At 41.8% G+C, this 15,613-nt stretch overlaps 1 protein-coding gene across 3 annotated transcripts; it reads right to left on the bottom strand.

The window, feature by feature from the left end:
- Positions 1–1,998: 1,998 nt before the first annotated feature.
- LOC131262992 (pyridoxal kinase) lies at positions 1,999–3,780 on the bottom strand. Of its 3 annotated transcripts, none has more exons than XM_058265107.1 (4): positions 3,583–3,780; positions 3,361–3,527; positions 3,046–3,295; positions 1,999–2,865 (listed from the first exon to the last, which is right to left on the bottom strand). In XM_058265107.1, exons 2-4 carry the CDS (start codon positions 3,451–3,453, stop codon positions 2,282–2,284), a joined length of 927 nt encoding a protein of 308 aa, XP_058121090.1. In that variant the 5' UTR covers positions 3,454–3,527; positions 3,583–3,780; the 3' UTR covers positions 1,999–2,281. The 3 variants fall into 3 exon arrangements, with proteins under 3 accessions (XP_058121090.1, XP_058121089.1, XP_058121088.1); XM_058265106.1 differs by having other exon boundaries at positions 3,592–3,780; XM_058265105.1 differs by having other exon boundaries at positions 3,361–3,780.
- Positions 3,781–15,613: the final 11,833 nt, after the last annotated feature.

Below are 15,613 nucleotides of genomic sequence, written 5' to 3'. Positions count from 1 at the left end.
ACAACGGTTGCATGGATGAAATTACCGTGAGTGAAATCCTTCATGCAATTGAAAAATCGAAACCTCGGAAGTCACCTGGTCCTGATGGAATCCCAATAGAGTTTTATCTACGGACATTTGAGGTCATTTGGAAAGAACTAGTATTAGTTCTCAACGAAGCCCTCAATGGCCATATTCCGGAGAGTTTCGTTAATGGGGTCATTGTCCTCGGAAGAAAGAAGGGTGATGGGTGCACGTTATCCTCCTACCGCCCGATCTCTCTCCTTAACACGGATTACAAACTCCTCTCGAGGATATTGAGGATTCGGCTTGGAAGAATTATGGATAAGTGGCAGGTGATATCACCGGCGCAGAAATGCAGCAACAAGCCCGCCAATATTTTCCAGGCCGTACTCTCTGTTAAGGAGAGAATCATAGATCTAAAGCGGAGGAGGAAGTGTGGAAAGCTCGTCTCCTTCGATCTTTCACAGGCGTTTGACCGTGTTGATAGGGGCTTTCTGTTTGAATCGATGGTCTCCTTGGGTTTCAATCCGGATCTCGTCTGCCTTTTGAGGAAAATTGGAGAACAGTCCTCTTCTTGTGTCCTTGTGAACGGCTCTCTATCCTCTTCCTTTCCTATCCAACGCTCCGTGCGACAAGGAGATCCCTTGTCAATGCACTTGTTTATCCTATACCTTCATCCCCTCATCACTAGAATCGAAGGTATTTGCTGCGATCCGGATGACCTGGTCAATGCTTATGCTGACGATGTCTCAGTGGTGAGTACGTCCCCTTCCAAAATTGAGCGAGTGAGAGCGGCAATCGAGGCTTTTGGTGTCTGCTCTGGTGCCAAACTAAATGTCCACAAGACTCTGGCTTTGGATATTGGAGCGGTATCAGACGGGCACCGGCTCTTAATACCATGGCTGCACACTGTGGAGCGCCTGCGGCTGCTTGGAATCCTTTTTTCCAACAACATTCGGGAAGCAGCCGGTCACAACTGGGACCTGGTGATCAACCAGTTTCGTCGGCTGGTGTGGTTACACAGGGTGAGAGACCTGAACCTTATGCAGAAAGTGGTTCTGCTCAACACCTTCTTGCTGCCGAAGCTGTGGTTCGTTGCGTCGGTTGTTGGTGCACGCGCAATGGACACAGCCAAGGTAACTAGCCTGGTAGGGTCTCTCCTCTGGAGCGGTGCTGGCGGAATACGGATCCCACTCCAACAACTGGCGCTGCCCCGAAACCGTGGGGGACTCAACCTCCACATCCCAGCTGTGACGACTATAGCCCTGTTGACCAACCGGTATGTGGTGGAACAGGAGTACCTGCGGATTGGTGCGGACCACATACAATACGCTGACAACCCGCCTGACATTGCAGCCATCCCATCAACATATCCATGCCTTCGGAGTGTTGTCCAGATACTCGCATACGTTCCCTCCCCTCTTAAGCAACACCCGTCCACTAGAGCGTTTCGCAAGACGCTAGTGCAACGTTTCCCAAATCCCAAAATCCAGGAACAGTTTCAAAATGTTGTCTGGAAGATGGTATGGAAGAACATCCATTCCCCGAAGTTGTCATCGGAACAGCGGTCGGCACTTTACCTTGTCGTGAACGGCAAGGTCCCACATGGCGATCTGCTAATGCGGATGGGACGCGCATCCTCATCGTCCTGTATGTTTTGTGTTGAATGTGACACCCTGGAACATAGGTTCACCTCTTGCACTCGCGTTATTGCCGCCTGGGACCTGCTGCAGCAGTGCATCAGGAATGAAGCTCCAGGGTGTCAGTGCTCGTTTCAATGTCTCCGTTTTCCAGTACTCCGCGGAATGAGTACTGCGCAACGAGTAAAAGTGCTTCGTCTGTATGCAAACTACATCATCCATATCATTGGAAACAATGATACTGCGATCGATCTAGCTGTCCTTAAATGTACATTGTTTCTTTGACACTATTGTAAAGACCATATTTATAAGCAAGTAAACTATTTTATAAATAAATAGTATGTTTTATAAAAAAAAAAAAAATGGAAGGTTACTTACCAGGAGCATATTTAATAAGTGAGTACATTGCAATACTTATCTCCAGTTACATTGCTGCATGTTTATCAAGTGCTCTATGAAGTGCCCTACCATGATTCAACTGATAACTATTATCGGTAAACACTTTTAACTTTTAACATAAACAATGTTTTATATCAATAAAGAATGCGTTACAAAGTTTTTCAAAATAGAACATGTAAAACTTATTGTTCGGTGTCACATTTTAAAATTAAACCAATTAACTGTCGCCACGTGATATGTTACACATGCTCACAACGCAGCGTTATCTTTGGATGCTCGATTTCGTCCTTGCTTTGCACCAACTTCAATTCCCTTTGCTGAGAAGTTACTGCCACCTTGCCTTGGAGCACCTCATCCGGAATGTAGTGTAGCGTTTTCGTGATGACCGCCTGCAGGGACGCAATGACTCGTTCCAGCGTGGCGCCCATGTCATAATTGGTCAGTGTCGAGTGAGCCAAAAAGAGCGAGGCGAACAAATCACCTGTGCCGGTGAAGCGAATAATATTGTTGCCCTGTTTCGGAATGGCAAGCCGAAACCGTTCAGTACCGGAAGCTACACGTTTGCTGACGAACGCAAGCAGTGTTTCCTTCGATCCCAACTCGGACGACGATATTGCCACCGTTTCAACACCTTTCTCGTGGAACCATTGAACCGCCTCCCAAATGTCTGTCTCCGATTTAATTTGCTTGCCAGTGAGCAGTTCAACCTCGTACTGGTTCGGAGTGATAATGTCGGCGAGTGGAACAATTTCGTCTCGGTAAATTGGCAGCAATTCCTTCGGAACGTACATGATTCCGTCGTCTCCCATCACCGGGTCGCACACTGTGAAGAAGGAATGACTCAATTATTTTCATTATCTCGCTATAACTCTTGCTCTCAAGGCAAGATGCAACAATGTTATCTCCCTGTTTGAAATATTGGAGGCGCAACATTGTTGCAAACGATGCGTCCCCACGGTGCGTCTAAATATAGACACTTCCATACACGCACACGTTTACTTACCATAGACGAGCTTCTCGTTGACCGCACGCAGCGACTTGAGAATGTTTGCGATTTCGCGAAGGAACGTCGGGTTTCCGACATACCCGGTGAGGAGATGGGTGTAGAGTTTGTGCAAGTCATTATCCACCAGTCCGGAGTAAACTTCCGCCAGTTCCTTCTCGTTCAGCACTTGTCCCTTGAAGCCCTGCTTATAACCGGTGTGATTGGAGAACTGCACCGAATTTATTGGATCCACTTCAAAACCAAGCACCTGTTGATTGGGATGAGATATGTTTTGTTAATGAAAATAGCACAACATGCAAGAGTACTGTTTACCTGCATCGGAAATACCGCGCTCTTGTTACCAACATGTCCATGCACGACATGACTTTGGATCGAGAGTACACGATGCTGGATGTTGGAAGACATGATTGCGAGAGGCAAACGACCGGATCAAAATGCAATGCTCGTTAGCTCACTTCACGCGGGCGACTGACGATATGCTACAAAATTGCATGCTATTACTTAAACAATTTAAAGCTGGTAGCACCACCCCACCCTCCAAACAGCACATGTGCATGTGTGAGCCAACAGCTGACCGCGATAAGATAACGCAAACAAATATTCGGCTGATGATCAACTGCCAAGGAATGACTTTTAGATTCCTCCCACTTTTGTATTGTGTTCACAGATTAGACAAATATAAGTGTTTTTTCACCATTATTTTCATCATGTTTTGGGCATTTTGTTTGTTTATCTTTTTTGGCCCATAGTGGTGGGTAGCTCCCTCTGAACTGAAATTAAACAGCCCCTCCTGGGAGCGGATAGCGATATCGATCCTGATGGTCCTGGGGACCATTCACAGAACCGATTTAGCCTTTAGAGCAATTCAACCATGGATTGTCTAATTGTTGCTTTAACAAATGATATAAAAAATCGGCAAGTTAGGTAAGCACGCATGATCTGATGGATTGGGATTCGGATTCGAAGATCCGGATCTTGAATCCCTGTAGAGATTTAGTTTCCCCATCACTTTCGGTGTGTTTCGGTTGACAGCTAATTGTTGTTACGTCATTCGGAGATCAACTGTGGTAACTGCAGTAAAATATTTCGAATTGTAACTGCCAACCAACTTTCGAATAGTTTAATGAAAAATACTTAATGAAAGTATTATTTTTCATTTATTCTCTACTCTCGCGATTTATTTATGGAAACTTGGAATGTTTAATTACGATTTAATATTGTAATAGGTATAAAATAGTTTCACTAAAGGGATAAAACAAATTTTTATAGTTTTTATTGGAAAAACTGTAATATTTTAAGTAATTTAATAAAATCCAAAAATTTTCTAAAAATTTACCGAAAATTTAGTTTATCGAAATAGTAGAATCCATCCATAAATTCTGATCCATAAATTCACTGGAGCCCCAGCACATTGACCTTCGAAGCTTACAGTTGTCCCTCCAAACTTTTTTATTAAAAACAATTTCTAAAGCATACGCTTACGCGAACGGTTGTTCCTTCAAATTTTTTATTAAAAACAATTTCTAATGCATGGTCTCAAAATAGATTCATAGATGTTTTAGTATACGCTTCTAGTATCTTAACTTTCGAGATCAAAGCCGATGTCCCTTTTACCAGCACCATCATCTACATGAAGGTGGTTATGATAATGATTACAGAATAGGGTACATTTTCAGGGTTGCAAAACTAAATCGGGGGTTGTTACACGCACCATTCAGCTTCATGATCACACGTTTGAGGAAATCTCCGGGGTCGGCATATCATATGATTTTACATTCAATAAAAAATATTGAATTACTTCCCTTGCCCCTTGTTACTTGTTGGCGCTGCGTGAATCTCGCTGGGAGGGTGGATGTCCCGCAAAGTTACCGAAAATGCCGTTTTATGCATCGGTAACTGTAGCATCCACTTGGGACCGTTTTCTATTGTTTTCTCTTGTAGGCCATTGTGCGCCTTTAGCGCCGTTATCAAAAGAATGTGGGTACATCTCTATTCTTCTGTTCGCACACATTTAATATAGGTTGGTAATAAATTTACAATAATTAAAACAAGTTGGAAAATTCAAAATTGTAATTTACGAAGAACATGCATGCCCGTAATTTGCAGGAATATCTCTCAATCTGTTTGAATTTCGACTCGCATTAAATTTAGTACTTCCTGTATAACTATGCAACCATCAATCGATCCTGTTACTGTTCTAACGGTTTCATTGACCCGGTGATGATGCAAGAGGTAGTGGTATTCGATATTTTTCTATAAATGGCAAAATGGCAATCCGTAATGCATAGTTTTCTGTACGCTGCACGTGGCCATACACACCAATTTATCCTAATCCTCAGCTTTATCAATACTGATCGTATCTCATCTTGTAGTTCCATTCTGCCGAGGATCAGTCACGCCTCCGGGCATGCGAGAGAATAAAGTATCCGTTTACCATGAACGTTATTGGATGCTAAGTGGTTGAAATTTGGTACCTTTTACTACCTGTCAGCAACGAACAGAAATGGGAAGTGGCATGGTTTCCTTTTTTTTAACGGATCCCTTCGGAAGCGTGCTAAAACCGCAATCCCCGAGGACCCGATCGAGAGTCCTTTTTCACCGAAACCCGGTTTGTCGGCATAATTATTCCCTGAAGGAGAGAAAAGATAATGTTGGTCCGGTCCTTGTGAAGTGGCCTCTAGAGCAGGAAAGCTCGTGCCTGGAGTTGAGTGGCGCAACGAGATGGTAACGCATCGATTCAAGTCGAGAGGGCACGATTGTTTGCAAATATGTCCGACCGGAAGTGCACTGCAACTGGCCAGCATTTGTTCGATGGCTGTTGAGCGAGCCGCCAATTTACAAGTCAATGAAGCATGGTCTATGAGTTGACATTGAAAGCTAGAAACAACTGGAAAACAACATTTTATGTATCTTTTATACTATACATTTCCTCCCAAATGTTGCTAAAATACTTTCATTTAGGATATTTGAACTATAGAAATCTCACTTTTTTTATATTATCCTATGCATCTAGTGAGTTTTATTGGCACAAAAATGCTTGTACTTTTGAACTATTTCTATAAATGCGCTTTAAGTCCCGGGATTAACACACGTCTTCCAACCCCTGCCTAAATGAAGCATCGATTAAAGTGTGACATTTTGATCGAAGCCTGATCGGAACTCATGCGTCAACTGCTCTACTTATTCGCCCTCTCTCACTTGCACAACCGCATTTAGATTAGATACAATTACAATTATAACAATAGTAAAATCCATATCGACCCCAGAACAACAACCCTCGCAAAATAACTATTTTCCAATCCAAAAAAGGGAACGAAAAAATAGTAAAACGGACACTTTGTGCACATAAAAAATAAATTTTGGCAAAAACGTAGGGAAAATCAGAATCACGCAAAAAAAATGTACCACCACCGATTGTGATCGACACATGCATCTGTCGGATGTTTCCCGGTGCAACGGTGTTACGCTAGGTGCGTGCCAACGTACTGCGACTTTGGTGATGTCCTTTCCTGGTCGAAGGAAAAAAGGGAAAATGTAGAAATAGCACTCGACTGGGAGGAGAGTTGGTAATTAATTTTCAGTTGAACCTCCCGTACAGGGCCGGAAGTGCGGAAGACCGATTAGGGACCGGTAGAAGTGTGTATTGTGTCAAATAAATAAAAACTGGACTGTCCTTCCGGTTTCATACCGTTCTTTGGATTCGTGGACGGGATTTATGCAAATGCAGCTGTCACCAGGGTTCCGCTTGGCCGGGTCCACTGCTGGTATGACCACGGCTGGTATGGCAACAGTCGGCAACCCCAACGCCGTCCCTGACTTAATGGCTTAATGAACGTCAAGCTCATGAAATTCACTGCTTTTTACACCTTGGCTTGCTAAGTTTGGATTCCTTCGACACCCTTTGGTGGAATGCCTTTCTCGAACACGCGGCCGGAACTCGACGTTTAAACTTTATCGCGCGCGCCCCCAGCCGATCCGTATCGGAAAAGCCTCCTGCTACGGTGTGCGGCAGACTGGAACCGTTTTCTTTATTTTCTTTTTGTGGGCAACTGATTTTTTCTCGTTACTCTCATATTTCCTTTCACAACATACGGGCAGCAGCAGGATTCGAAGGCAAAAGGACCTCGAATGTCAACGGTTTTTCGCATTCTGACGCCTCCCTGAAGAAAAAGCAAAAATGGAGGAGAAATACCAAACATTCTGTCCGGGTTCGCTCATTTTCTACTATCACGAAGACACGAGCGACTTCAGGGGAAGGACTTCAGGTAGCGAATGATCTTGCTTGCAAGCCCTCAGAGGCTCGGTGCGCTTCTCCAGGGATTAGTTTTGGTGGTTTCACACCGACTCGTAATCTCATAAACATTGCCACTTCAGGCCCATTGTGGAAAGGTGCGAACAGTGAGTGGACACAAAGCGACACAAGGACAACAATGTCCGCACTGAGGCGGAACGGTAGCAATAGGATTTTTTTCTAGGGATCTAAGGGACAGGGAGACATACACACACGTATGTAGGACACAGTTGGTGGTGAATCGGCACGAGTTTCGCTCGCAGCAGGTCGACCACGATTATCCTCATGTTAGAATTCATCTCCTTTTATCGAACATATTTAAGCACGTGTTTTGAAAGATATTGCTTCTCTTTTTTCCTTCCTTTTAAATAGTTGTGTGTACCTTTATTGATATTTTTAAATTTATCAGAGCTATTCCGAGATCCGTTTCGAAACGGTCTCGAATGCGAGCGCTCGTCTCGAATCGAGATTTTTTCGATATTCTAACATTCGAATCGAGTCGACAAAGTCGACATAGCTGTTCGGCAGTTGTCAAAATCAAATGGTCAACACAGATTTGGACGTTGAATGTGGAAAAATCGGTTGTTATTAGTAGGGTTTCGTGAAAAAATCTATGTAAACTGATATTATCTTCCTTTTAATGGTACGCATATATCAATCACCGCCCCAAAAGTAATAATAACAATCAAATCGAATTATCGAACATCACCAAAGGTTTATTCAAACCATTAAGCGGAAACCCTTAATACACTTTTGCATACACCTTGATAAATCTCGAATTCGAAGTTGGTAATGCCGAATATCGAATCTCGAACGTAAATCTCGAACGTTCGGATCTCGGAATAGCTCTGTATGTTTAAACTTTACTACTACTTTATGTAAAGTACGGCTATTTTAACCACGTGCCTGGAATTAAATCATTTACTTGCATGCATTATTTAAAATAACCGTATTTACTTGTACCCATGTGTGACTTTTTAATGTTGTATGTTTTCATGTTGAAACCATTAGTAAGGTTCTAAATTTATGCAATATCAGTTTTTCTAGCATAATTACTGAAAAAATTACGTAAATCATGTTCCTTGAACGAAATGGGCATAAAAACTGGACAAAATTAGGCTTTTCCAATTTTGAAAATATCACCGAGCCTGCAAGACACAAATAATGCTTCTTTTACGTGTTAAATTGTATATTTTACCAGTGGCGGATTTACACTCTTGGACGCCCTAAGCGGTAAAATGAATGGGGCCCCCGCACTACCGTAAAAATTCATCGTCGATTTTCGTCTTGTTTATATGCTTTTCAATAAAATCAATGTTAGATATTATTTTAACATCAAAAAGTTTTCTGGCTGACTCCTCGAAGTGCTATCTACACTGCGTCCCAAAATGATAGCCTCACCCAGTTTTTTCACTCATATGCTATTTTAAATGATCGCAAGGTAAAACAAACGATAGAAACATATTCCTTAATCTAAAAGAAATGTGTTTCACTTCTATTTTATCAGAAAAAAAATTTAATTATAACATTTTGGTGAAAAATTTAAAAAATGGAGTGTCCCATAATGATAGCCTCACTTCAAAAATCATTCAAATTAACAAAGCAACCCAGTTCCTAGCCACGTTAGCAGTTGCCAAAAGTAATTTTTAAGTTCTCTTACTTTAATTTGTAATTTAATTTGAACATTGGAGGCAGAAAACAACTCTAGGAACGAGAAAAAAGTCGAATTGATGCTTATCGCTTTAATGGCAAGTCAAGTCATGAGATTGGTGTGCTAATAAATAGATTCACAAACGTCATTAACGATTATGTAAAAGATTCCAGTTAATATGGGGTTCAGAAGTCTCCTGGTCATCTTCAAAATCTTTCCTCGCGTGATAATCGGATGATTTTTTAAGTTGCGTTCAATTCAACCAAAGGTTGCCGTAGGATAAAAAACGATTTCTGGTTGAATGTGCACCAAACTGCTGTGTTGCGTGCTTTGAATTAATGTTCTGATGTTGTAAGAGAGTCCATGAAGAAAGTTTCTGCCCTCAAACTTCACCAAAAAGTCGCTAGATTGGAGTTTGCTACAGAACATATGACATGGAAGAATGTGTGGAGAAACGTAAGTTTTCACTTTGTAGTCTTGTTCAAATTTTAAATTGATAATTCATGTTAGGTGGATTATATTGATGAAAAAAAGTAAAATATTGATGGATGGGATAGTTACATCCATTACTGGCGAGATTTGAGACGATAGCACGATTTTTCTACCGTCGCAACTTTGAAGGTGAATCGATCATGATTTGGGCTGCGTTCAGCGGTCATAGTAAAAGTGAATTGGCTCTTGTACCAACACGTATGAACAGCGATATGTTTATCGACATCCTGGCGAATCATTTGAAGCCTTATCTGGAAAATCACAACACCCAACAGCCCATTTTTAAGCAAGAAAATGCTGCCGGGCACGCACGCAAGACAACAAGAACTCACCTTGCACGATCGAGTGTCGAAACAATGTCTTAGCCAGCCGTTTCCCCAGACCTTAATCCAATAGACAATATTTGCGGAAGGCTAGTTCAAGAGATTTGTGAAGATGGGAGACATTACGAGACCATAAAGGACCTTAAACTTGCTATCCGAAATGCTTGGCGTTCCTTATCAGTAAATACGTTAGAAAAATTATCGGAGAGCATGCCATCACGAATTTTCCAAGCAATAAATCGTACTGATTATTATATCATGACTTTTGAATTCATTTATGCTATTTTTGTTGATAATTTAATCAAAATTCTAAGTGAGGCTATCATTTTGGGACACCACTGATTTTAGTTTCTTGCTAAAAAAGGGATTGTTCATTCGTTTTCTTCAACAATATTTATGCAAAGTAGTCATTGTATACTTATAAATATTTGTGTATTTTTGAAAAAAATTGTATGCTTGGTATTTGCCCTGCACAGAAAAAAACTAGGTGAGGCTATCATTTTGGGACGCAGTGTATATGTTGTTTAACAAGTCTTATGCAATAAAGAATTTTTATTAAAAATAGCATGCAGAACAAAAGCATTGCTTACATTGAAGTTGTTTAAGTTTTTCATTCACATTATTTTATTCTTATGGTTGATATATTCCAAAATTTTGTTGTTTTGATGCAAATACATGCTTGTTTACAATTAATAAACTATAGAAAATGTATCTTCTGTTACTCTTCAACTTTGATTATATACCGGACCAAACTTTCTTTATTTTATTATGGTTCTTAGCATTAACTTTTATAGGATACAGTAAAATTATCCATTATTGACCAGTTACAATTTATTACTTGTCGATCATAAGAGCAAATTAATGAATTCTATCGAGTATTTGTTTAAGTATAAATTTTACAAACTTGGCCGCTGAAAGTTCGGGGATCCTTGCAAGCTTGGGACCCCCCGCGGCCGCTCAGTCCGCGCACCGTTAAATCCGCCAGTGTATTTTACCATAATAACTGAACGAGTCTCTTAATTTCCCAAATGGCATTGATTATCTTCCCATGGGAAACAGTTTACACTTCAAGTATTCAAATGCTTCATTTGCTGGCGCACGTGTGTGGCGAAGTGCTATCAGGAAACTGTTATGCTTTTTTATTGGGTGTTAATTATACCGGCTGCCAAAATAAACCATGCGTGATTTCTCATCCAAATCGATGGCGTTTGGTTAATTTCTTTTTAACCGCCTCTCAATCCACTTGGGAAGACGCATGCCAAAAAATCATCCACAAAACCACCATTCCACCATATGCCAAGGCAGTGTGGTTTATCTATTGTGCCGCCTGCAAGCTGTCCGTTTTCACACGCCGCCACGCGTCGGTCGGTAAACGATACTCTGGTGAAAGAAATGGAGGAAACGCGCGCGAAACGTGACTAGAGTGCGTAAACTCGAGGAGGCGTTAGTCCATACCGAAACCCGTTCAGCTCCTCCTATAAGTTGCTCCTTTAACTTCGGCTTCCGGTACAGTCGTGCCGTTCCGTTGGCCACCATTTTCCCCCGTGAAGAACGGTTTGTCGCTTCCTTTAAGTGACGCCACGCGTTCGCACGCCCGCCAACAACAAGTGGTTGCCACGTGGCGACCGGGTGGTTATACCTTTCCTTACCAACAAACGCCGCGGCGGCTCGGTATTTTGTTTATCCTTTCACCACCACTCGCTCGAGTGGGATGTCACGTGGCAGGAAAAATCAGCATCAATGATTAAACAATTAGGCAAATCATCTCCCCAACGTTCTAGGTACATGTGAGCATTTTTTATATCTACCAAATTAAATACGTTTCAACAACTATTTTAGCGGTCTGTTGGCACGTGTCAAACGCGTCAACCCGATCTGTTTAATTGGATAATTGGCTTCTCGGGCACATCATCGTATGTGTTTGTTCAACTGCTTCCTTGGTAGCAAAATCACATAGAAAGATTCAAATACTTCGAACCCCTCCGGCCAACGGTCCTCCTGCCGATTGAGTTGTTTAAAGAGCGTGAAATTTGGCAATTCGTTCCGCCTGTCCTTCCGCTGTACATACCAACTGCGGTTGGTTTGCGACATTTGTCGGATTTTCGATGCATCAGGACTGAATTTTTCTGCAGGAAAATTGAGATGAATTTAAATTTTGTTTACAAAAGAACCCGTTAGTTTGATTGCGTTCTTCTGCACCGCATTCGTTGTCCCCTTTTCACTGATTCATTTTTCCTTCTTTGGTTGTCATTTATGCTTTAGGGTCCGATCTGGCTAATCCCGTAAGGGGCTAGTTGCCCCGATGGGATCTGTTCTTCAGTGGATTTCCATTGCATCAGCTCAAATAATCTCAGCATAAGAACCAGAGGAAAAGAAAGTGAAAATGTCACATGTCAGCGGAAACGGGTGCGGACGGGAAAAAAGGACATTTTAAGGTCGTAAAAATTGGAAAACACTTTGTACCGATTCGTCTCGCCGCACGGTCAATCATCTCGCTCGGAGTGGTATATTTGAATATCGTTAGAAATTTCGGTTTTATTGCTCCTTTTTCTGGGATTTCGTTTGCCGTTCCTCTTGAGAAAGAAGGTGACACGATGGTTTCTTCACTTTTACCACGAGCAGATGCCGATGCGGGCGATCGGGAACGTGAAAGGAACCCGATCGTAAACCCGTACCCAATCGGAGACAATTTCATGCTAAATCTGTTCCAAAATCCGCGGAATGTACCGGAAGCGGAATGGCAGGAAATGTAAATCTTTCCGCTGCCTCGGGCAAACCGGGTATGCGGCCCCCGAGCGCGATAAGGAAAAACGGTTCCACAAGGCGAATCGAATCGTTTCGGGGACGAAACTGTAAGCCTTCGTTTTGTTTATCAGTTTTTAAAATTTCCCAAGTATTTGGAAGTTACGGTGTAGTGGCCTTATTTTCCGTTGCCCGAGGCGGTACCGTTTGGTAAGTGAAATATTACCGGCTTCCTTCGCATGTTGGGCACGCTTAATTATGGGTGGCTTCGCTCCGACTGCATCTGGGTGGGCGGAAAATTCAATTGGCCGTCCCACGCTGAGGAAATAGGCATTTCGTTTTTTTTTGTTTTCCTCCGATCTACCGGTTCCTGCATCCGGGAAATTACTTTGCCGGAACTACCCCAAGGAAAACAAGGACGTAAACCTGAAAGTCAAAAAATTCGAACAATCGTTCGTTATTCGCCGAGAGTCGAATCCTCCACTAGCGAATGCCCGCTGGCTATTAAAAGCTAATAAAATCGGAAAACATTCACATTTCCTCCGCCCTTGGTGACGCGGCGGGAAAATTGGCCCAACACGATTCGGTTCGCTCATTCGATGCGCGCTGCGCAAATGCATTCATTACATATTTACCTAACGTCAATCATGCTTTGCCGGCTTACGAGCGGTTTTGCTGGAAGCAAACGAGAAAAGGACGCATGGAACGAAAAGGAAAGGCTCGAGGGGCAGATTGGCTCACTGGAATTGGAATTATCCATAGACCGTTTGCTCGTTGGAATGATTCGGTAGCGGCTCAGTTCGTCTGATTTTTCCCTTCCGACATCCGTCAACCCGTCATAGTGTTTGGTGATAGGATTAGAGGTTAGTTGGCCTTACCATTTAGCTTCACCGTTTCCTACGCACCGGGAGCGAATGTTTATCTGAACGGTAAAGTGAGGATAAAACAGAACGCATGTTATCCGACCGGAAGAAGAGTGTAGCCAATTTCTTCTCCATGCGTTGGTCGTGACCAAATCGAATCAAATTAAAAACTGCTTAACGAATCCTGCTATTGAAGGTGAACGGACTGATCGGTGGTTGTTTGTTTTTTGTTTGTCTCCCGAAACATTAAACCGCAAACCGTTGTACTTTAAAGTGTAATACCTCTCGAAGCCAGCTGATGGTGATGGATTGATTTTAAGTTTATATTTTTTTATATTTCAACAAGTTTAATGCCTTGATAAGCCGAGTGATTTCTATTTTTTGTTGACGTTGACGTGTCAATTGAAAGTTGAAAATTGTTTTGTTTTCTATTTATCGTACTTGGAATACAATACTTTTGAGTGCTACCTTTTCAACTAATTTTATTCCATAAAGTTAGTGTAAAAGCGAATTAGTTTTGATGTTTTTTGGTTCTCATGCATGAATTTTCCATGAATTGAAAATTTTCTGTTTGTACGGAATCTTCACTTACATAAATCCATTCAACAAAGTTTTTACTCTGAACACTACGCAACGATTAACAAAAAGATTGGAAACATTGCGAAAGAATTGATGTAAACAAATATAAAAGATCAATTCAAGCAAACGATTGAAGTGAAGTCAAATATGCAAAAGTATCCATTATAAAAAAAAAATTAGAATTCATTCAAATCAAAGACATTTGGAAAATTTACTTTAATAAAAAAACAGAATAAAAAATTCCTCATTACAACAACAGATCAAAAACACTGAGAAGGTGTTATATAGATGAAAACATGGTTTATACATTTTAGCAATTCTTTTAGTTTGCTCAAAACTGATTATAGGAATCTTTAACTAAAACGTTATAAGGCTTTTATCAAATAAAAATAAAACAATTTTGAAAATATAGGCAAACACAATAGCAAAAGACGTACAATAGCAAAATTCGTATAAAAAAATGATACTTTCCTTTATTATTTAACATGTTTTTAAGTCCTTACATGAAGTCCACAAATGATTGTTGTGTTGAAAATTTTCTACACTTGTAGAATACTTCAATGCCTTCCATCTGTTGCTTCACTTCTTATGCTAGGAAACCGAATGAATCAATCATCGACAAAATAAATAGTCCTGGTCACTTGAAACGCTTCTGTTATTTCACATGTCTACCTCTTTTGGCCGTGTTTCTATGGGCTTGAATCAAAAAGGACTTAGCCGTGGTGACAATTGCAGCACCGTTACACCACCATCGGCAGCTGCAAACCCTTTTGCCAATTGGGTGCTGCATATTTTATGTTGTTTCGCCTTCAATGCAGTCTGTGGGCGATGGTGCTGGTGATAAATCTACGATCGAAAAACTGGAACCCCATGGACGCCGTAGAAATGCATCTGGCAACCCTGATCTAGGTCGATCGTAGGGTACTTTGAACTTGAAATTCGGTTGAGGATGAATTTTATTACTTTACAGTAAACTTCTTTCCTTTCGTTGATTCGTTTTACGACTGCAAAACGATAACAATCACAAAGAAATTATTTGAAACAATGGAAAGTTGTCAGCGCCGTTGTCTAGTCCTGCCTTAGGGACACCTTGAACGTTGGCAGACGATCGTTAAAATGTCATCCCACTTCCCGCTGGATCCAAATGGCCACTTCGCTGTGTGGTGCATTAGCGTTTACTGCAGCGGTCTGGTTTGGTGGCCAATTACGGTCCCGGAAACTGGCAGCGATTTTTACGACCGGTCAAATGCCCATGCCCAATGAGCGAGGACCTCCTGCTGCCCGATTTCGAGGCCTCGACTGGTAATAAAAATTATGCCAATATTTGATTTGTCCAGCGATCGAATGGCAATAACGGGCTTACGGAGCGAACGGCTCCTTTCGCTCCAGCACTTTATGGCGGAATTATACGGGGGCGACACCATTGTAATGCGCCTCGTAGGGACAGCGCTTAGCAAAGGGACGCACCATTCGTCCTATTTTTGTTTGAAGCCACCGGAAAGGGATCGGAAGCGCAACTCAAATTTGAGTTTTACACATTGTTTGTAAATGGATTGTGCCCTTTTTCCCGTTTTCGGCAAGGTCGTTCGAAAATGGGGGAACTAGCACAGGACCTTCGTCAAGG

This window comes from Anopheles coustani, chromosome 2 (assembly GCF_943734705.1).
Source record: "Anopheles coustani chromosome 2, idAnoCousDA_361_x.2, whole genome shotgun sequence".
Classification (NCBI taxonomy): domain Eukaryota; kingdom Metazoa; phylum Arthropoda; class Insecta; order Diptera; family Culicidae; genus Anopheles; species Anopheles coustani.
The sequence above is the reverse complement of the archived record's forward strand: the minus strand, read 5'-3'. Positions and strand labels throughout refer to the sequence as shown.

Coding starts and splice junctions, on each gene's coding strand:
- LOC131262992 (XM_058265105.1), bottom strand. CDS start 3,453: ATGTCTTCCAACATCCAGCATCGTGTACTCTCGATCCAAAGTCATGTC. Junction 3,296..3,360: donor GCGCGGTATTTCCGATGCAG/GTAAACAGTACT, acceptor CCCAATCAACAG/GTGCTTGGTTTTGAAGTGGA. Junction 2,866..3,045: donor CAACGAGAAGCTCGTCTATG/GTAAGTAAACGT, acceptor CCTTCTTCACAG/TGTGCGACCCGGTGATGGGA.